At 47.6% G+C, this 22,493-nt stretch overlaps 2 protein-coding genes across 9 annotated transcripts in view; one reads left to right on the plus strand and one right to left on the minus strand.

Annotated features, from left to right (window-relative positions):
- Eri3 (ERI1 exoribonuclease family member 3) overlaps positions 1-1,990 on the plus strand; it is a 132,688-nt gene extending 130,698 nt beyond the window's left edge. For 3 of the 7 annotated variants that reach the window (XM_036180052.1, XM_036180054.1, XM_036180053.1), the window contains exon 8: positions 1,453-1,977. In XM_036180052.1, the coding sequence (XP_036035945.1) occupies positions 1,453-1,482 (30 nt within the window). In that variant the 3' untranslated portion in view covers positions 1,483-1,977. Of the gene's footprint in view, positions 1-1,452 lie in introns of all 7 variants that reach the window. The other 4 variants (XM_036180051.1, XM_036180048.1, XM_036180049.1 and 1 more) reach the window with 2 other exon arrangements.
- A 390-nt stretch (positions 1,991-2,380) lies between these two features.
- Dmap1 (DNA methyltransferase 1 associated protein 1) lies at positions 2,381-11,296 on the minus strand. Of its 2 annotated transcripts, none has more exons than XM_036180047.1 (11): positions 11,215-11,296; positions 10,863-10,972; positions 10,288-10,379; positions 9,847-10,042; positions 4,334-4,492; positions 4,087-4,254; positions 3,698-3,883; positions 3,485-3,556; positions 3,122-3,194; positions 2,720-3,015; positions 2,381-2,493 (listed from the first exon to the last, which is right to left on the minus strand). In XM_036180047.1, the coding sequence occupies exons 2-11, from the start codon at positions 10,965-10,967 to the stop codon at positions 2,434-2,436; spliced, it is 1,407 nt and encodes a 468-aa protein (XP_036035940.1). In that variant the 5' UTR covers positions 10,968-10,972; positions 11,215-11,296; the 3' UTR covers positions 2,381-2,433. The 2 variants fall into 2 exon arrangements, with proteins under 2 accessions (XP_036035940.1, XP_036035939.1); XM_036180046.1 differs by having other exon boundaries at positions 10,863-11,012.
- Between the last annotated feature and the right edge of the window lie 11,197 nt (positions 11,297-22,493).

A 22,493-nucleotide genomic window follows, 5' to 3' on the forward strand; every position in this document is an offset into this window, starting at 1 on the left:
CCCCATTCGGCCTCAGAACAGATCAGCCCTCTTGGCTTTCTGAGTCCCTGGAGAAACAAGATGTCACCTCCTCACACCTCTGTCCACTGCAGGTGCATATACATTGAACTCTTCTAAGACAGGATCTCCTCTGATTGGCCTGCCCCAGGCCCTTGGCTAATGAGACTTTCTGAGCTCAGGGGGCTCAGGGGTCCCCTTTCCTAGACCACAGTCTTCGTGAGGGCAAACATAGAGGCTTTTAGGAAGGAAAAAATTCAGAGTTCTCCTGGCCTGAGCACAACTCCTCACTTGATTATGCCGTCAGCATATGGTACTTCTGCATCACAGCATCCATCTAATGAGGGTAAGGGAGTGGCTGAGGCCATGGCTATGGCCCGTGGACAACCAAGGGGGGTGGGAGAGGATAAAAGGAGACAGTCGGGGACTGCTCTGGGAAGCTGAGCAACAACAAACAGGTGGATAGTTTCTATACCAGACTTCCTCTAGAGCAGTGGGCCTTGACCTTCCTAACGCCGTGACCCTTTCATACAGTACCTCATGCTGTGGGGACCCCAAACCATACAATTACTTCGTTGCTACTTCATACCTGTAATTTTGCTGTTATGAATTATAATGTAAATATCTTATATGTAGGGTAATCTGATAAATGACCCCAAAGGGGTCGCAACCCACAGGTTGAGAACCCCTGCTCCTGCAAGCCAAGCTCCAGGTTACTGCCCTTCCTGAATCTAATAGTGGAGCAAGTTCTGTCCTGGCCAAGTCCCCAGAGTCCCTGCAGCTTCCAGTCTACCCCAGTAGCTAACAGCATGGAATAAGCTCTCATGACAAGATCTCAAAAGGTAGCCAGCAGCCAGCCTACTTGGACAGAGGCAGGATGTAGGTCCTGATAGCACATAAACCAGGGCCTTCCCCAGCCTGTCGGGAGCTACGTAGAGAGATATCCAGGTGTTTCCTAGGATTCTGGCACAGTCGTGCCAAGTCTTGTGCCTTGTCACCAGTTGAGTATGGCCTGGACCACAGTTCCCCACACACAAGTGCCGACAAAGTCACCCTGGCCGCGGGTGTGATGAATGGCCGCACAGTAATGAAATGGAGACATCAAGGCGGGTGGCGGGAAGACGGAGTGTGGCGGACAGGCCGTCCCCACGCGGCAGCAACAAGAAGGATCGCCCAGCGGCCAGGGGCCGTCAAGGGAGAAATTACACATTTACTCTGCCTTTTTCTTACTGCGACGGCGCCCATACATCACCGCTGGGGCCGGGATGGGACACAGCGGCCAATTTCCAGCATGAATTATGGGACTGAGAAGCACTGAGTCCAGGCTTCCTGCAGGCCCGGTGTCATCCAGCCCAACCCAAGGCTGGAGATGTTGCCACTAGAGCCAGGGATGTCCTCCTCAGGCCTATGGCTCCTGAATCTGGCCCCTGTCTAAATGTCTTCTCTTCTCTCTAGATGACTGCAAGAACATTGCCAACATCATGAAGACATTGGCATACCGAGGTTTTATCTTCAAGCAGACATCAAAGCCCTTCTGATTGGCAGAGGACGGGATGGGGCATGACAGGGTAGCTGCTTGGCCCAAACCAGAATCCTCTCCCTCACCAGAGGGAAAAGGGAGAGTGGTACTGCAGCTCTGCGCCCAGAGTGTCCCCCAGCTGCCCTATGGGCTTGTGCCCTGGGTGAGGGCTTGGCCACTTGGCCCCTCTGGAGCAGACACTTTGTGCCCCACCCCCTCCCACTCCCCAGTATTAGCCCCTGCCATTACGGGCCTGGGCTTGGGGGAACCCAGGTACTCACTGCCTTCTCCCTTGTACACAGGCTTCTGCTGGGGCCACCAAGTCCCCCCTGTGCCCCCTCCCATCCATAGTGCATGGTGTGTGGTGCCCCCAGGGCTCCAGGACAGAACAGGCCCCACCTTGTGTCCACCCCCATCCCTGCTGCGAACGTGCCACTGAATAAAGTCGGGGAAACAAGGTCCTATGTGTGTGGAGCCGTCCTTGTGTGTAAGGCTGTTGCTATGCTAATGCTCCAGGCTTCCTCTCCAGACAAAAAGCCATCAGCATGTGAGCAGCTGGCACTCTAGTACCTTCAATGCCTTCGCTAAAGATGCGCAGACCCAGAGCAGGGAGCACGTGCTCTAGCACAAGGACCTGCCAAAGCTGTTACTATCTGAGTCCCCTGCTTTGTGCAAGGCCACCTTAAACACAAAACCACAGGTGCTGGAGGTGCAGGGTCTAGGCAACAAAGAGGTGGTGAAGGGCGGGCCTGAATGTGGGCATTGCAAGCAAGCCTTTAGGGACTCACTGTAGTGATCAATCTCTCAGCCTGTCATCCCAGCCAAGGATGTGAGGAAGTAAGGAAATAGAATCAGCCCAATCAGCCCAGTCCAATGGAACAGCTCTATTTACACCATTCCACCAACCCTAGTGGCCCTCATGGTTTCTTGGCTTTCTTCACAGAAGATGAGCTGGAGGCAGATTCTCGTCGTTTCCGCTGAAGAGACAAAGTGTTGAGGTTAGTGGCCTCTGAGGTGTGACTCAGGGCTTAGTGCCTGCCATTCTTAGAGAAGAAGCCCAAGAGCCAACCCACTCCTGTCCTCACCCTCCCTCACAGTGGCAACCATTCCCTTGAAAAGGTCCTGGAGGGAGTGGGGACTGTACATACATGTATTCTCTCACAGAGCCAGGGCATGCTCCCCAAAGCCTGCCCAGGTTCTTACCGAATTGGGAGTGAGGGGTGCCCCCACTACATCAATGATGGTGTCCTTGGTGGGGTCAAGGCCAAGTCCAGATTCAGACACTGCTGGCTCAGCAGAGGCCGGGGCTGGCCCCACTGCTGGTGTGGCAGGGCCCCCCAGCACTCCTGCCCGAGCCAGAGCCTCATGCCGGTGTCGCAGCATCTGCAGCTCATATTCACAGTTGGCACAGGCCTGCTTGAGCTCGTAGAGTAACACCAGGTCACTCCGCAACTCGTTGAACATATGCACCAGCTCCTCTGTGGGGGTGGGGCTCAGTTCTGCAGGCAGGACAAAGGCAGACGGCAGCTGAAGGCCTGCAGTGTGAACTACCCTCCCTTGCACAGCCCTGGGAGAAGGAGCTATCTACCCCAGGATATCACTCACCCACACCCAGCTCCAGCAGCATCTGTTCCAGAGCCTTGATCTTCTTCTGACCCACAGAGCTGGGCAGCTTCATCTGCAATGACAGTCAGCTAAGTCCTATACCCCTTGGACGGCGACACCGCTTCAGGTGAAGAGGGTTAAACAATGAGGTTCACGGGTAACCTCTGCACGTGGCTATGGCTAAAATGGAACAAGCTGAGAAGTGGAGAACAGTAAAGGCAACCTCGACCTGGCCATGCCACGAGATCCTGGCGAGGGCACCTCTTTCCACAGCCCCCTCGCCCACTGCACTCAGTACCTCAGCAGCTGTAGCACCTAAGCCATCTGGAGCCCAGGGTTTAAACACTGAAGGAGGTGACTCACCCTCTGGCTCCTCAGTGTGACACCTGCCGACTTAAAATCTGGAAACTTGATGCCTGCAGTCTCGGGAACAGCCTGTGGGAAGAGTTACAGAGCCTGAGGTGGGGAGAGTAGCCCAGGGCCCACTGACTCGGGGCACTCTCAGAACGCCCCTGAAGCTGGGACCCTGTGCCAGATGACCCTTCCACCCCGAGCTTGTTGGGTCAGCCTCCACACCGGCTTCTCAGCCTCCTTCTTCTGGGGTAGTTTTTTCTTGGGGGCCTTGCGTTCTGTGCGCCGCTGCTCTGCAGTGGTATCTGCTGCTGTAATCAGCTTCTGCAGGTCTTGGCTGCGTTTTTCCCGCTCTTTTTTCCGGGCCTCGATCTTACGAAGCTCCTGTAGCAAGTACTCCTCCTCAGCCACCTGCAAAGGCAAGAAACGCTTAGGTATGCATGAGGGCTGTGTGGGTACTAGGGTATCTATGAGGAGCCAGAGGCACGGGGACTGCAGGGAGGGAAGAATGGGAACCATGGGAATGGACTAAAGGGAAGGGCCTAGGGGAAGAGAGTTGAGGCCATGGAGAGGGGGGAGGCAAAGGGTTTCAGATGTGGAGAAGAGGTTATGACCTGCTCTGGAGTCCGATTGTAAAGCCGCTCCAACTGTTCCTTCCGCCGCCGCTCATGCCCAGCATCAAATACTGGTATTTTGAGATCTGTGCCTGGCACAGACCTCACATTGGCAAGCTTGGCACAGATGTGGTAGTACCTCTCTTTCAGATCCTCTACAGAACGCTTCTAAGAATCAAGACACATGGGGATGAACATTGAGAAGCATCCAGAAGGGACGGAAGGAAGGTTGGGCACTCTAGCTCACCTTGAACTGCTGGTGGTCATACCGATCATGAATAACTACAAAGCGCAGATCAAATCGGCGGCTGAGGTCAAAGAGGTGGTCAGTCTCTGCCTTAGTCCACGCATCATCATGGAGGTAGAGCTGGTACTCCTGCTCTGAGTACACGGGCACTTGCACCGTCTACTGGCACAAAGACATATGGGTGCACTCCTTGGTCATATGTCCAAGCAGGCTGGCCATGTGGCCACACCCCTTCCTGTTTATTACCAACCCCGGTGTAGGGGCAGCATGTAGAAGTAAAGACCCAGTCTAGGTCAGTGGCCTGTCTGGTTCACTTCAGGACATCTTACCATCTTTGGGAATGGGCCACATGCTCCTACCTGACCTGTAAGCACTCCTATGGCACCCAAGGGTCAATTGTGGAATCAGAAACCCATCAGACAGAAAGGCCCAGTGCCCCTAGGCCATGCGCCACTTGTCCAAAGCACTACTGCCACCCAGTGGTCAGAGTGGGACTTGCCAATCTCAGAGCACTTCAAAGTTGGGCATCTCCAGGGAATCCCACTGCCAAAGCCCCTTCCTCTCCTGGCCCACATTCTTCCTCCTGCCCCAGGTCTCTCTCAGAGTTATCAGCATCACAATAAGCTGCATGTGTAGGTCAGAGACAAGGAAGGAGTCGGTGCTGGGCTGTAACAGGAAGTTTCTTAAGAATTCAAAATTACAGCAGGCTCTTTCCTGCTGCTCTTGGACGCTTCCTACCAGAGGTCACAACCCATGTCCAACCTTAACATACTCAATACTGCACTCATCCCACTGTCACCAACAGCCAGCACCAGAACCCTGGGTGTGTTGTCTGGTGATGGTCTGTTTCTGTTTTGTTGACACAGGCTTGGGAAGTGGCCTTGGCTGGCCAGTACTCTCTGTGGAGGCCAGACTGGCTCTAACTCACAGCAGTCCTCCTGCCTCAGTCTCCCCAGTACTGGATTACAGGAATGCACCACCTCACCTGGCACTGGAAAGTATCTTTTTTTTTTTTTTTTCCGTTTTTCGAGACAGGGTTTCTCTGTGTAGCTTTGCGCCTTTTTCTGGAACTAACTTGGTAGCCCAGGCTGGCCTCGAACTCACAGAGATCCGCCTGGCTCTGCACCCCACCCCCCCAAGTGCTGAGATTTAAGGCGTGTACCACCACCGCCCAGCCAAAAGTATCTTTTAATTCCTACTTCCTCACCTGTGGCTTCATCTCTGCCACACTTAGCCCACTCAGATTAGCCCAGCACCATCACTGGCCTGCATTAAAGAAACAAAATCACCTTCCCCCTCCCGGGCTTCCCTCAGTCCTCATCCAGTCAATTCTCCATCTGCAAAAGATGTGACCTGCACCATGCTACTTACAGGGCTGACCAGTGCGGCTTGTCACAGCTGGCCTTCAATAAGAATGGAAACAGGGAAGCACTTTTATATGTCAACCCTGTGCCCATAAACGTAATGTAAATATGAACCTGTGTTGCCTTAGAATCCTAGTGTCTCTCTCAGTCTCTACTAGGCTACAAATAGAACATTTTGCCAGTTCCTGGGAAGGGTACTGCTCTCGATCACATGTCATGTCTCCATTAATCTCTAAGATAAAGTGCCTTCTAGATAATTCACAAATTCAAGAGCAAGGCTTAGCTAGTTCATTTCTTACTATTAGGGCTCAGCACACCACAGGACCAGTGAAGAGCCACTGCACATTAAAGAACAGGCGGCCTGACCTGCAGCCCCTAGCCCTTGAGGACGCAGTTCTCCAGCCTGAAAGTCTGGAACACACCAGGCTCTTTCCCTTTATTCTGAATTCTGTATTCCTTCTACCAACAGAACATTCTCATTCTTTTGACCTCTCAGGCATCATCTCTGAAGGATTTATCTGGTTTCCCAGGCTTGGTTGTATATCCCACTTAGTAATTTAATTTGTGTGTGTATGTGTGACAGGGCCTCACTGTGTAGACCAGGCTAGCCTCGAACTCAAGAGATCTGTCTGCCTCTGCCTCCTGAGTGCTGGGATTAAAGGTGTGCGACACCACTGCCTGGCCAGGCATAGTCTTTTTATTTCTTATTTATTCTGCTATTGTTTTTAATGTGTCTGTGGAGTGGGGGAGGGGGGATGCCTGTGGAAACCAGAAGGCATTAGATGTTCAGAAGAAGCTGTAGTTTGAGGTGGCCCATGAGCTGCCCACTCCCAGTCCTGGGAGCCAAACTCTGGTACTCTGGAAGGGCAGTAAATACTTTATTTTTTTTTTTGAGCTGAGGACCGAACCCAGGGCCTTGCACTTGCTAGGCAAGCACTCTACCACTGAGCTAAATCCCCAACCCTCAGTAAATACTCTTAATCACTAAGTCATCTCTCTAGCCCTGTAAAGGGTTTTGTTTGTCTGTAGCCCAAGATAGCCCTGAATTCAGTCTGTTCCTGAGGATGACATTGAACTCCTGATCCTCCTGCCTCTGCCTCCCAAGTGCTGGGACTACAAGTGTGCACCACTACACCAGGCTAAATCTTAAGGTTAAGGAGAAGTGAACTAGTGAGGGAGAACAGAGGGGACAACATAGGTACAACATGAGATTAAAAACAAACAAAACACCCTAATGTGTGGGCCTCCCTTCTGGACCCAGGCTGGGAAGCAGAGTGAGCTGAGAAGAGCCCAAAGGGAGTCAATACAGCAGCAGAACCAGCTGCATGGGGAGTCCACCCTTCTGGGAGCCTAGAGTCCACCTAGGGTGTGACAAGATCCAGCTGAGCTAATTCTTTGGGTTTTCGAAGACAGGGTTTCTCCATGTAGTTTTGGTGCCTGTCCTAGATCTAACTCTGTAGACCAGACTGGCCTCAATCTGCCTGGCTCTGCCTCCGCTGGGATTAAAGGTGTGCGTCACCATGGCCACCTGGCCTAGCTAGTTTTAAAGAGATTCAAAGTCTTCACTTTCTAGACTTGGGTTCCATCCCCAGCACCCACAGGGCAGCTCACCACTATTTACAATTCCAGTTCCAGTGAATCTGACTCCCTCTTCTGGCCTCCATGGGCACTGCACCCATGTGGTGGACAGACATATGCAGGCAGAACACTAATACACATACAATCATTTTTAAAAGGCCCTGTTTCTTAGTCTAAGACCATCTGGCAACAGAGAAGACACAGGTGGGAGACGAGTAGGAGACTGAAGAGCCACCTCAGCAGAGACAGAGAGAAGCCATAGGCCCACACTAGAGCAGCAGAGAAGGCACAGGCCTAGAGACTGAGGTAACAAGAAAGAACTGAGCATCAGTGACTCCTGGACTCATGACCTGAGCAAGAGCAGAGTCCAGTCACTGAGTGAGGCCCCTCGAGGAGCAGCTTGAGAGGAACAACCTCTACCTTGTTGCAGTCACCCGGACCTTTCCAAACCTCAGCCAGCCCTGACATGACTCTACTTTCAAATCTGTGGGTGGCTCAAAGGCATGAGGGCAAAGCTCAAGTTCTTAAGCCTGGTTACCAAGGGCCACCGGCATGGTCACTGTTGACCAATTGAGCCACAGCTCCACCACATCACCCTACATGGAGCTTTAACCTTTATCAGTGTGGGAATGCCCATAGCATCCAATACACATGAACCTTTAAAATTATTTTTACCGTTTTTAATTATTTGTTTATTTATTTGGGGTTTTTTGGTTTTTGGTTTTTTTGAGACAGAGTTTCTCTGTGTAACAGCCCTGGCTGTCCTGGAACTTGCTTTGTAGACCAGGCTGGGCTTGGACTCCTAGAGATCCACCCAAGTGCTGGGATTAAAGGTGTGTACCACCACCACCCTGCTTCTTTTTCATTTTTACATTACATATTTGTTTCCAAGTGTGTGGGGATGGGTATATTTGGAGGTTAGAGGACAACATTTGGGAGTCTGTTGTCTCCTTCCATCATTTGGGTTCCAGGGATCAAACTTAGCCATAGGCCTAGATGCAGAAGCCTCTGGGCCCTTACATTCCTTTGATATTTTTTTCCTCACCATGTTCCATGTGCATGAAGGGTAAAAAAAAAAAAAAAAAAAAAATCACTGCACCACCTAGCAACATCATCAAGAAAACTCCCATAATCTTCCAGCCTTCCCAATAGCTCGTCCCCTACCAGACTGTAATTGTCCCCATCTTCTCTCCCTCTCAACATGAAGAGTTTTTTAAGGACAGACACTTTGTCTGACTTATTTTTATTCTCAATGTCTAGGCTTCAACATGCTAGAGGCAGCAAAAACTGAGTGGTTTTGACCTTAGCATTAGGTTATTTCCTCTACCCCTCCCCCAATACCTCACCTTTTCACTGAGCTTTACCAATCTTGTACTTCCAGCTTCTCTGGCCTGGGCCTAAGAATGATGGTGGGAAAGAGGAAACTCTGGTTTGGGGTCATAGCGTCACATTTGGTTGTGCTCGGTCTGAGAAAGCCTGTAAGCCACCCAGGAGAGGGCGCTCAGGTGCACTTCGCTGGGAAGATTCTGAGTTTGAGCCCTTTGTTTTAAGCTCTAATTCTAGACTGTTCTGAGCCATACTGTACAGTGCCTTAGCCATGGGCTATCCAATCCTGGCCTACTCTAGCCCTTCCTCTCAGTGGCTGGGTAAGACTGGAAAAGGCCCCCCTTCCTATAAGGCTCAATAATCTAGACCAAAAAAATAACTGATCTTGGTTTAGGGTGCTAGCACAAAGGATAAAGAGCACAGGCAGAGCTGTGACTGGTAATCGTAACAGAACTAGCAGAACTCAATGATAAGACATCACTAGGCCTTGGGGCTGGCAAGGTGGCTCAGGAGGCCAGACAACCTGAGTTTGACCCCTTATGTCCATGTGGCTAAAGCAGAGAAAAAGCTTCCACAGGCTGGCATGTGCATGTACACACAAAAATAAATAAATAAAAAGTAGGCCTCTCCTACACCCATAAGTGCACCGTTGATATCATTGCATGTTCATTCAAATTTTAATCCTAGCATATTGGAGGCACTCAGCTGAAAGAATCCATTTATTTCTTTACACGTGTGCCATCCTCTTCCCTTTCTCCTGTTGTTTACAGCTAAGAGAAAAGGCTAAGTCAAGGGTGGCTCCCAAGTCTGTAATACAGACCACTGTAAAAATGGTGCCTCTCACTGAGTAGGAACAGAGAGAGGATTTCATTCTGTTCCATTCGAGGGTACCACTGATGGGAGCTATCTGTGGGACACTCAGAAAGGGGTGCTAGCAAATCAGAACTTGTGTGCTGGGGTCATGAGCTTGTGGAGAGTAACTGAAGCACAACAGAGTCACACAGAGGAGAAAAGCACCTGGACACGGCTCTGAGGAACAGTACCGTGAGGAGCCGAGGGAAGCCACTAAAACCCACAGCAGATCCAGGGAAGGAAAGAATCCAGTGAGCAGAAGAGGCAGTCACAGCACTTGACCTAGGACTGAGTGGGTAACTATGGGACTGAGCACCTGCTAGAGTCAACCCTGGGAGACTAGAAAATCCAAGTGGCTCAGATGGGCTTGGCTTGCGTCTGTCAGCAGCTCACCTTATTGAACCTGGCAAAAGGGTAGTCTTTGCCTTCCTCTGCCGCTCGTCGCCAGTGGAAAAACATGGCACCATCCTTCCGAGCTGGGTTGGTAAATGGCATCCACTTCCAAGGCCGAACCTTCTTGGACCCCAATTTAGCCTTCACTGTGCGATACCCCTGACCAGTGTCACTGGGCAGTAGTGGGGGTGCATCCCTGGCAGTGAACGTTAGGGAGGTAAAAGGTTAGAATTAGGTGAATAAAGAACTGCTAAGCCCAAGAAGTTCCGTCCACCCCTAAATAAGGAAGTCATGTCCTGGAGCAAGACACTGGGCTGCCCTGCAGGAGGAGCCCTGGCTGGGGATAAAAGCTGGGGAAAGAAGTGGAAGAGAAAACAGGGACGTAGGATATGCCACCTGAGCTAGGGTAATGCACAGGGGACTTGGAATTCCAATACTTGCTTCTTGTCTGAGTAAAGCAACGCATAGACCTCACGATGCATGCCCTCAGGCCTCTTGAAGGTCAGTGTCTCCGAGGATTTCTTGGACTTTTTCTGGAAATAAAACCACAGGGAAGAAACAATAGCCTAGACCTACCCTTACCCGAAAAATTTTGACCCAGCACAGTCTCTGAACAAACAAATGCTGAACTAACATCATAATAACCTACTCACATGAATAGCATACCCTGTGCAAGGCATCCCTCTCCCGCCTCATCTCACCTGTCAGAGAAGAAAATCCTTCCCTCACCTGAAGACTGTCACAATGTCTTTGTCTCTCTTCCCAACAACTTACAAGTATCACCCTCTCTTGGTCTTCTCATCCCTCGGAAACTCTCTTGGTCCCCACCACCTCCCAGTGTCCTATCTCCTGCATCACATTACCGATGGCATACTTTTCATTTCACTGTAGCACTTCTTTATCATGCATTTTGTGATGATGGAATTATCATTTCCACCATCTCTCCTGGTGTCACCCTCCCATTCCTTCGCCAACACCCCCTCCCCCAACTCAGTGCTCTCAATTGCCCCAGCTACCTTGTCCGGGTTGATAATATCCTTCTTGCTGATGGTCCCAGAAGCTGCATCTCCCTCTGGACCACCAAGTTCCAGAATGTCCCGTACATCCGCGCCCGTAGCCATCACGCCTGAGAGATGGGGAAGCACCCCGAGATCAAGGGTCAATACCTGCGGAGAGACCTTGTTACCGTCAGGGGGGCGGGGCCCCTATCACTCCAGCTCCAAATGGGGGCAGGGTAAAGAGGCAGGCCGCGAGGAGAACGGTCCAAACCAGTCTGGGTTCTGCCTGTGTTCTCCGCCTCCCCGCGCGGGTGTTCCTTAGGGTCGCACCGTCCTCCCTACCTCACCATCCCCTGGCTCCCACACACACCTGGGAACTCCAGTGGCAACCCACTCCTCAGTTTATCAAGCTCTGCAAACCCACGGATAGAAACTTCCGGCTGTGCATTGTAGAAACGCGACCGTCAGAAACACTTCCGGTCTGTGCTTGGACAAAAAGGAGCCGGCTGGCAACCGAGTGTGAAAGCGACTTGGCACACTGAGTCGTTTGCGTGCTGTGCTCGCACGAGTCCGCGCGTGGTGGTGCGCTGCTTGCTTCTAAAACATTTGCTTTCTGCCTTGCTGCGTTGTATCCTGAGCTGAAAAGAAAAGCTCTGACATTGGAAAGTCAATTTCTCAAAACCTATTTCAAAAAAATACTTCTTCATTTACGAAATGAAATTGTAACAGTTCCTGCTTAAATGAAATACCAAGAACCCATGTAAAACATAAGCACAGTGTCTGGGACATTATTTTTTTTTAATTAACTGGATTAATAATGGTAATTGCTTCTGCTCATTAAATGCTTCTGTATACCAAGCATTGCTGTTGTGCTAAGCTTTCAGGGCAGAGTTAAACTTGCTTCTCCAGGTGCCAAGAGAGTGATAGCACGTCTCTTTCTGTCTCTCCATCTGTCTGGCTCTCCTGCTCCCTGTCCCGCTTCTTTCCCCACAGCCCACACATACATGTGCTTAGTCTGTTGGTATTTAGGAGTGACCCGAGACCATTGTTTTATTTTGACAAGGGAGTCTAAGTAATGCTTCAACTTCCATAACAATTATCAGCCTATTTACTCTTTTTTGGGTTTTTTAAGACAGGATTTCTCTGTGTACACCTGGCTGTCCTGGAACTCGCTCTGTAGACCAGGCTGGCCTCGGAACTTAGAGAAATCTGCCTGCCTATCTCCTGAGTGCTGGGATTAAAGACATGAGCCAAGGCAGAAGAGATTGCTCAGTGGTTAAGAGCACTGGCTGTTCTTCCAGAGGTCCTGAGTTCAATTCCTAGCAACCATATGGTGGCTCACAACCATCTGTAATGAGATATGGTGCCCTCTTCTAGCATGCAGGCAGAACACTGTATACATAATAAATAAATGAATGAATTAAAAAAAAAAAAAGACATGAGCCACCACTGCCTGGTATAAATTAACTTTTAGAGCACATAAGGTGTTGAAATTTTAAGCTGGGTAGTGGTGGCACACACCTTTAATCCCAGCATTCAGGAGGCAGAACCAGTCGGATCTCAAACTGGCCAGCCTGGTCTACAGAGAAAGTTCCAGGACAGCCAAGGTTACACAAAAAAACCCTGACTTGGGGGAAAAGGGGTGAAGATATTGAAAATTTTCCCAGTTCAAAACTGGATATATTGATGCATGATTGTGACTTCATCAGGAGGCAGGAGGATCACCATAAAGTTGAGGCCAGCCTGGACTACCCAGTGAGTTTCAGATGAGCTCAGTCTACAAAATTTAATTCCATCTCAAGAAACAAAACAGAAAGACAGAAGACAGAAAGACCAACAGAAAGTGAGGAGGGAGAAAAAGGTAGATAGATAGACAGACAGACAGACAGACCAGTGACAGATAGACAAATGGGGCTGGCTCGTTAGTTAAGAGCACTTACTGCTATTGCAGAGGGCTGGAGTTTGGTTCCTAGCATCTACTTAAAGCTGCTCAAGACAGCCTGTAACTTCAGTTCCATGGGATCTGATGCCCTCTTCTGGTCTCTGAGGACACTGCACACATGTACGTATATTCAAATAATAAAATAAATCAGAAATGCCCTCATTTCGACCTAGAAAAGCAGCACGCACAATTTCAATATCAGACGTTAGAAAAGAGAAGAACACCCTGGAAGAACATAGGACTTTCATGTTGTGTTAACTGGTGTAAGAATCTGAGGAGAGCTAGAACGTCACCCAGAACGTTCTTATATATCTTAAAACTAAAGCCAGGCAATAATAGGAAGAGGAAAAGAGTTCATAAATCAATTCAAACCATGAAACAAAAGCCTAAATAAAATGTGAACAACTCAACCTAAGCAGTGTATTTAAAAACAAAAACAAAAACAAGGGGACTGGAGAGATGGCTCAGAGGTTAAGAGCACTGCTTACTCTTCCAAAGGTCCTGAGTTCAATTCCCAGCAACCACCTGGTGGCTCACAACCATCTGTTATGAGATCTGGCACCCTCTTCTGGCCTGCAGGGATATGTGCAGACAGAACACTGTATAAATACATACATACATACATACATACATACATACATACATACATAAAAAACCCGCTGGGCTCACACCTTTAATCCCAGCACTCAGGAGGCAGAGCCAGGAGGATCTCTGTGAGTTCGAGGCCTGCCTGGATTACCAAGTGAGTTCCAGGAAAGGCGCAAAGCTACACAGAGAAACCCTGTCTTGAAAAATGTATTCCACTAGTGCTAGGGTGATTCATCACTAAGATACAAATTGGAGCCTGATGCAGTGGCCCACAACCGTAATCCTAGCACTCCGGAGTTCCAGGCAAGCTTGGCCTACATAGTGAAATGCGCGCACACACACACACACACACACACACACACACACACACACACACCCCAGGCCTGTAATCCAAGTTACTAGGGAGCCTGAGGCAGGAGGATGGTGAGTTCCAGGCCTATCTGTGATACCATGCTCAAGAGCAGCCTGAGCAGCATAGTGAGACTCTGTCTCAAAATTTAAAACAAGAAAAGAGGGCTAGGGATAGAGCATCGATAGTATGTGTTACTCAATGTTTGCAAGGCCCTTGGCTCAATCCTCAGTAACCAAAAATATTTAAGTGATGGAGGAGATGTCTTAGAAGTTAAATGTGCTTGATGTGCAATCATTAAGACTTGGGTTTAGGATTCCAGCACCCACATAACAAATATATGTGCACACACATACACATACAAATATATATGTGTGTGTGTATAAATATACATAGATATATTGTTTTGTTTTGTTTTTTGAGACAGGGTTTCTCTGTGTAACAGCCCTGGCTGTCCTGGATCTCGCTCTGTCGACCAGGCTGGCCTCAAACTCACAGAGATCCGCCTGTCTCTGCCTCCCGAGTGATGGGATTAAAGTAAATAAATATTTTTTAATTTAAAAGATATGTATAAGCCTTGTGTATATATCTCAGTGGTAGAGCATTTGCCTAAGATGTGTATTCATTGCATAAATTCAACATAAAATATGACTGTCTTGAGCTAGAAAAGGAATCGCTGTCATCTGACAGTGAGACAGCCAGACAGTAACAAGTGCTGGTAAAAACTGCGTAAGTGGGCGGGCTGGAGTCAGGAGCCAGGCAGCACTGGCCTCAACCACCCGTGCGGCTCAAATGGCACCAGGTGTTCGGATAATGCCATCAGAGAAGAGGACTGGTTGGAGGCGCGGGCATCGCAGAAGAGAGGAGCTGCAGTGGTGTGCAGACCTTGCTTTCCCCGGTATAGAAAGCCTAAGAAAATCAATCCACAAACTATTACCACTAATAAGAGAATTCAACAAGGTGACTACATACAAGATCAATGTACAAAAATCAATAGCTTTCCTATATACCAGCAATAGCCAATTAGAAGATGTAATGGGAAATAAGGTTCTATTCACAATAGCAACAAAAACTATTAAGGGCCTAAGAACAAACCTAAAAAGAGAATTTATGTCAGATCCTTAAGGATAGTTCAGTATTAGGAAACCCATCAATCTAATTAATCACACTGGTGAAATAAAATTGAAAGCTACATAATCGTATTATGTAGTGGCAGAGAAAACACAAAAAACCATTTCTGGTTAAAAAGAAAAAAAAAAAAACTACTGAGTAAAATGAGACCATGGGCTGGAGGGATCTTTTTCTTTCAGAATTTAAAAGGAGGCATCATATTAAATGGCTAAACATTAAAGCCACTGCCATTAAATATTTTTAAATGAAGCACAAATAGTTATTATTCTTTGAAACGTATTTATGTAAAAATGCAATGGAAAATTTGACAATGGACCCATCCTCTGGAAGGCCCTAGTCCAGGGTCTGCCAATACCAGGAGCCCATCTCCCCCACAAACAAGACTGCTGGATTTCATACAACAAAACAGGGTGGAAATTAAAATCCCACCAAAGACAAAGAGGAATTTTGAGGTCTTTCCTTTCTCTTCTCAGAGTCCTGAGTAGCCGAAGCTGGCCTCCAACTCACTCTGTTGCTCGAATCTTAAATTGGTCTTTTAATAAAAATCCCAGAGCCAGATATTGAGGTCAATGCTGAAAGATCAGAGAGACAAAGGAACAAGTCACTGCCACCTCTCACCTCTAGGACTCCTCAGCCTGAAAAGGTCTCCAGCCAAAAAGGCTTCCTCAGACAAAAAGCCTTTAGTTCCTGTCTCCTCAAGCCTTATATACCTTTCTCTACCCAGACATCACTACCTCCCTAGTGCTAGGATTAATGGTGTGTGTGCTTCCCAAATGCTGCGATTAAAGGTGAGAGATCTCAAGTACTGGGATTAAAGGTGTGAGATCTCAAGTACTGGGATTAAAGGTGTATGCCAGCACTGCCTGATTGTTTCTCTTAGACTGACTCAATCTCATGTAGTCCAGGGTGGCTTTGAACTCACAGAGATGCAAATGGATCTCTGCCTCCCAAGTGCTAGGATTAAAGGTGTGTGCTACCACTGCCTGGCCTCTATGTTTAATCTAGTGGTTTGTTCTGTCCTCTGATCTTCAGGCAAATTTATTAGGGTACACAATATATCACATCACTCAGTGATGGAGGGATGACCTTGAGCTTCTGCTGCGCATGCCATCAGCTCACACACACCTGGAATTACAGGCAGGCACCACCATGGGGGGTGTTATGCAGTGCTGAGGTAGAACCCAGGCCTTCATGCACTCTACGCAAGCAGCCTACCTACTGAGCCTCTTTCTATTTCTTTTTCCTTGGTAAGACCATCACCAAGCATGATCCAGAAATCACTTACACTGTGCCCATCCTCAGACTGAAGGAATGCATTTGTAATAGTTCCAGTAATCCTAGCACACCAAACTGATTTTTGCTCTTGTTGTTGTGGGATCTGGTCACGTGGGTGTGGGTATCAGAAACGCAGCCAGGCATCTGTGAGCCAAGACAGCTGCCACACCAATGGGGACAGAATTCTGACACCTGCCATTATTTTCTCATGCTCAGAAAGGGAACTGTATTTTAGATAGTATGTACTGGGTTTGTTCCTGTCACAGGCATGCTTGGAGGCTTATCTCCTTGATGATGCTAGGTCCTTTCACGCTGACAGTATTAACCATCACAGATGGAAAAGGTTGAGCAATGGTTCTCAGTTCATCGGTGGATGTAAGGAACTCTGATGTTACAAGGTGAGTGACTATAGGTGATAATCTTGTACAGTTAACACATATTTCAACAGGCTAGAGAAAACAGTTTTTAAATGTTTTCCAATATTTAAAAAAAATGATACATGGCTTTTCCTGAGCTACCACCACGGTGTTCAGTTCTGAGGAAGCTCCTGCTACGCTGGGATGAGGAGGCCCTCCCAGGAATTGGCTCCCCATTTCCTGCACCTACTCAACTCCCTTCCTGCAGTATTGGTGACCGTAGTAGAGGATAGGGTCAATGCCCTCATTAAAGCCACGGTGTCAATGGGGAGCCTTCTTGGCCTGCTTGCTTGTAAAAGCCCCAGCCTATGTCAACATTGGAAGCCTACAATGCAGGCACTGGTGGACCCGTTCAGCAGCTGGAGTCACACAAGGGGATGGTCACACCCCATCCTCACTGCTACCCCAGCTGAGAAACAGAAGCAAAGAGAAGACTCTGAGGAGTCTAATGATGACAGGGGCTTTGGTCTTTTTTTTCTTTTTTAAACTAAATCTATATTGTTAACATATTCAGTAGAAAGATGAACTCATTGGTCTGAGAAAGAAATGAAAAAAATCTGCGAGAATCTAGATGTCTAAGCTAATTTAAACATTATATAAAATACATAAATATGCCAGACAGTGATGGGCACGCACACCTTTAATCCCAGCACTAGGGAGGCAGAGCCTGATGGATCTCTATGAGTTCCAGGCTAGCCTTGTCTACAGATCGAGATCTAGAAAAGGCACCAAAGCTACACAGAGAAACCCTGTCTCGAAAAACCAAAAATAAATAAATAGATAAATAGATAAAAACACAAATACAACATGTCACATACTCCATAAATAGGCACAATTTTTCTGTATGGTGGCGCACACCTTTAATCCCAGATGTAGAGGCAGGTAGGTCTCTATGAATTCAAGACCAGCCTGGTCTACATAGCAAGTCCAGCACAGCCAGGGCTATATAGTGAGAATCTGTCTCAAAAACAAAACAAAACCTCCAGCAAAAATGCTCAAAGTGGTGGTGAGCAGCTAGCACATGACTTAAAACAATAGAATGTTGATGGTTGTTGAAGCTGGGATAGGGTCAGGAGACATTATACCATTCCCTCCAGGTCTGATATGTTTGCAATTTTCCATAATAAAATTGTATGACTTCCCTTATATGTCTTCCCATTTGAAGCCACTGAACTTTAAAGATCAAGTGTCAGATCAAATAAAATTTTATATAAATTACTTTCCTGGAGTTGCTTTCTTTGGTCTGGAAGCCTTTTAACAGATAAAAGTTAAAATATTGTGGAAAAATAAAAGCCCATTGTCACAGTCTGTTAATCCCATATGCTTCCCAGGAGAAGGGTAAATTGTTACGTGGCAGTTTTATGGGATCTGAGCCCCAACACAGGACAGTTCCCAAAGGGCTCTCTGAACTGTTTTTACTCACAACACTTCAGACACTGGCATGTAGACTTTTTTTACACAAACAGCCAGTTCTCCATCTCTCCAAACACCAATTAGGTACCCTGCAACTCAGTCCTCATGAACTACCTGGGGTTAACTCACACTCAACAAGTGCTCAGGGCCTGCCAGACTGTCCCCACTTCAGGCCACCCTCTGACCTTGCCATCAACCAAATCCAATCAAGGGTCCTCACAGTTCCCTCCTCGGGGTTAGTAACTTGTTTGAATGGCTCATAAAACCCAGGGAAACACTTTACTTCTGCTTATTGGCTGGCTGGTTATAAAGGATACAGAGGACAGGAGTGGCGGGCCTGTAGTCCTAGCACTCAGGAGGAAGAGGCAGGAGGATCAGGAATTGAAGATTATCTTCAGCATCAGAGGGAGTTCAAGGCCAGCCTGGACTATATGAGACCCTGCCTGGAAGGAAAGAAGGAAGGAAGGAGGGACAGAGGGAGGAAGAGAAGAAGGGAGGGAGACAGAGGCAGGCAGCTCTATGAGTCTGAGGCCAGCCTGGTCTACAGAGTAAGTTCTAGAACAAACCAGGGCTACACAGAGAAACCCTGTCTTGTAAAACCAAATATTGTTTCTTTGGTTTGCTGAAGTACAATGCTTCTCCATATGTATGGGACTACCACATACATGAGCACAGGTAAGTTGTCTGAGCTGTCTGTCTGCTTACATTCCCATCATAATGTCTATCATCATGTGCCAGCCATCCTCAGCCCATACCTATCAACCACTAAGAATCAAGAGAGAACATTTTCAGCCATGTGTGCCTGATGCCTAAGGAGGCCAGAAGGGGGCACCAGATCTAATTGCAGGTGGTTGTGAGCCACCATATGGTTACTGGGAATTGAATTCAGGACCTCTGGAAGAGCAGTCAGTGCTCTTAACCACTAGCCATCTCTCCAGCCTGTAACATAACTTTTGTGCATTAAAAATAAATTAATTTCCTGAGTGAGGTAACCCAAACCCAGAAGGACAAACATGGTATGCACTCACTCATAAGTGGATTCTAGCTATAAAGCAAAGAACAATCAGACTGCAACCCACAGAACCATAAGGCTATATATATGACATGGGGGACCCTAGGATGACTGTTGCTTATAAAAAGATTTGATTCTACTCAATTACTGAGCAACCCTCAATGAAATATTACATACACTATTAAGGTAAGAATTTATACTATATCAAGCTAATAATAGAAAAATAAATTAATTATCTAAAAAAAGAAAAATTCGAACTATTAAAAAAACAAACATATTTTGCTAAAGCAAAAAGGGGAAACTAGGGGCTCATCATTCCTCTCCACATTCTATTCTTTCCCTTGTTTTATACATTTTAAATTTTTTATCAGTGGATTCTGCTGGAGTATCCACTACAGATAAGCACTGGAGGGCTCCTGTTGCAAATCACCCCCTGGAGCGATGGAAGGATCTTTCTACTGGCACTTGGAGGGGACCCGATCTGGTTTTGGTGTGGGCCCGGGGTTCTGTTTATGGCTTTCCTCAGGACAATGAAATTCCTCATTGGGTTTCTGAGTGCTGAGTGTGCCCTGTGGCTGCAGCTGAAGCCCAACATGGCAGAGACCTATTGGACCTTTGTGAAAAACTCTCCCCTTCCAATGCCAGTGGGGATTGAAAGCCCAATATGGCCAGCTTTGGCAAGCATTAATGTAAGCCTAGGAACTGCAGCCATGAGGTTGGATTCTGCAGAAGGTAATGTATGGTAACTGCTCTTTCATGTATGATTGAGATTGTGTCATCCAGACACCTGGGAGATTAAGGATAACACTGAAGATCACTGCCCTCCATTTATTAACAGTAGCATGCCAGCTAAGCATTTTCATTCTCACAATCCTATTCATGCTGGAGTAGTACCTACTTCTCAGGAGTGGCTCTGTGCAACACTTTTTGGCCTCCTGAAATTCATTTAGCCCCCTTTGAAGATACCTTAAAATTTGTGAGTCTGAATGTAGCCATTATGAGACCATTAGTTCTGCTCCTTGTGAGCTGCCTGTTTTTTCTTTATGGTTCTTAGTTGTTCTTTTGCAGAGCTGCCAGCTTAAGTCATGCTGGGATCAAGAAAAATGGGCCTTGGTGGTTCATGTTCCTGGAGCTGTGTCCATGCCAGTGGATGCCCACACACTCCAGAAGAGAATTTGACATCACTGCTGCCGTTGTTGCTGTTATAACATGACGACCACCACTACTTCTGTTCTGGGATTGCCATTTCATAACTGGTTACTGCAGCTAGCACAGTGGAGACCCTGGCAACAAAAGTAGCTACCACAGTTAATTAATCTTCCATTCTATTGGGAATAACAAATTTAAATCAATAGTTATATACATTTTGATTGGCTTTGAAAGTTATAAATTTACAAACTCAAGTTCCATTTGCTCTCAGGATACCATCTTACAAGGACTCCAATTTGCAGTAAGGCTCGTTAAGGAAGGGAATGGCTCAATTGCCTCTAGCCTACTGGCTATGGGTGGGTTAAGACTTCTGCTGGTATTTTCTGTGTTGAACACACAGATTGCAAGCCCGGTGCCACTTAGAGATCTTTGGCAACAGTTAGCTCTGCAGCTCTCACACGATTGAGCCTGTATGATAATGAGTATTCAGAGATGGGTAATACCTGGGGGGCGCTCACCAACCTAAGACAGAACGCCTGTGTGGCCTGGACAGGTGTCTCCATGACGGGTAAGGTGACCTGCTGACATCCCAGGCAACCTAAGTCAGAAGCTCATTTTTTAGTAAAAGGGGGGGGGGGGACCTGTAGGTCTCTGGCCACTGTTTTGGGTAACTGTTGCCTTGCTTGCTGACCTTGACCTTGATATCCTCCCTATGCTAATTCCCTGTGAGATTCCACCCTCCTGAATGCTTAAGGGAAGTTCCTTGTCTGTGTATACAGCATATTGGGTGTTAACAGCTTAGATGCAAGATTGTAAAATTTCAGAATCGGGGTTGGGGATTTAGCTCAGTGGTAGAGCACTTGCCTAGCAAATGCAAGGCTCGGGGTTCAATCCTCAGCTTCACAAAAACAAAACAAAACAGAAGTCAACTTCTGCCCTGGGGTTCTCCCATTGTGCTGTAAGACCTCCTCCCCTCCTCCCTCCTTCAATAAATGGCTTTCAGCATTCAAAAAATAATAATAAATTAATTTGGGCTAGAGAGATGGCTCAGAGGTTAAGAGCACATGGTTGCTGGGAATTGAACTCAGGACCTCTGGAAGAGCAGTCAGTTCTCTTAACCACTGAGCCATCTCTCCAGCCCTTAATTTACTTTTTATCTCTTTCATTAAACACTGACCAAAAACAACTTGTGGAGAAAGAGTTTTTTGACTTGTACACCCCAGTCATGGTTGGTCACTGTGAGGAATAAGGGCAGAAACTCAAGCAGGAACCTGGTGGCATGTACTGAAGCAGAGCCTCAGAGGAGTGCTGCTGACTGGCTGCTCCCATGGTTGCTTGGCCTGCTTCCTTATAAAATCCAGGCCCATGTGGGGAGTGGCTGGGGAGTGGCGTAGCGCTGCCCACAGGGGGCTGGGCCCTGGGCCCTCCCGCTTCAGTCAAGAAAACACCCCACAAGCTTGCCTATAGGCTCCTCATGAAAGCAATTCCTCAGTTGACATTCCCTCTTTCCCAACGACCCCAGCTTATGTCAAATTAACAAAAAACAAACAAACAGACAAACAAAATCATCAAACTTAGAAAAAGAAAAGTCTTATCTAAAAGATATCTACTTCCAGAGGGTCCACATGGGTACCAGGTCCTTCCTGGGCCCTCAAACCTTTCACTGTTAAAAGCTCTGCACCCCAACACTCCAGGTAAAACAAACCAAGTGGTCAAATTTTGAAAAATATTGGTGGGATGACTGCTCTAAAAATTGTTAAAATTATTATATCCCATAATTCTGGGAAGACAATGAAGACCTGGGGTAGGGGCCAGCCAGATGGCTTGGGGGATTAGAAGCATTTTGCTGCCAACCTTGAAGGCCAGGGAAGAGTTTATTTGGGCTTGTGGCATCACAGGGCTAAGAGGCCATCATGTCAGGGCAGCAGACAGGCACAAGGGCCTGAGAGGGAAGCAGAGGTCACAACTTCAACTGGAAGCATGAGGTAGAGAGAATGATCTGGAAGCAGGCAAAGCTCTCAAGACCAGAGTGACAGACTTCCTCCAGCAAGGTTGCGCCTCCTAAACCTCTCCAAAGAGCACCACTGGGACCCAGGTATTCAAATGCCTGAGCCTATGGAGGACGTTTCTCATTCAAAACGCACAGCCCCTCATCATAGAACTTTCTCTGCTCCCTTGAAATCTAATGACTAGACACAACAAAGCTTGGTTACTAAAATTTATTTTCTCCAAGTAAAGAAAACTGTTTTTCCTTTGTGAGACAAAGTCTCACGTAGCCCAAACTGGCTTTGAACTATGTTTCTAAGGATGATCTTAAACCTCTAATTCTCCCCCTCCCCTCCTAAGTATGGGATGGGGGACTGGGGTGACAAGC

This window comes from Onychomys torridus, chromosome 2 (assembly GCF_903995425.1).
Source record: "Onychomys torridus chromosome 2, mOncTor1.1, whole genome shotgun sequence".
NCBI classification, from domain to species: Eukaryota; Metazoa; Chordata; class Mammalia; order Rodentia; family Cricetidae; genus Onychomys; species Onychomys torridus.

Coding starts and splice junctions, on each gene's coding strand:
- Dmap1 (XM_036180047.1), bottom strand. CDS start 10,967: ATGGCTACGGGCGCGGATGTACGGGACATTCTGGAACTTGGTGGTCCA. Junction 3,884..4,086: donor ACAATCGGACTCCAGAGCAG/GTCATAACCTCT, acceptor TTGCCTTTGCAG/GTGGCTGAGGAGGAGTACTT. Junction 3,016..3,121: donor GCTGCTGGAGCTGGGTGTGG/GTGAGTGATATC, acceptor TCCTGCCTGCAG/AACTGAGCCCCACCCCCACA.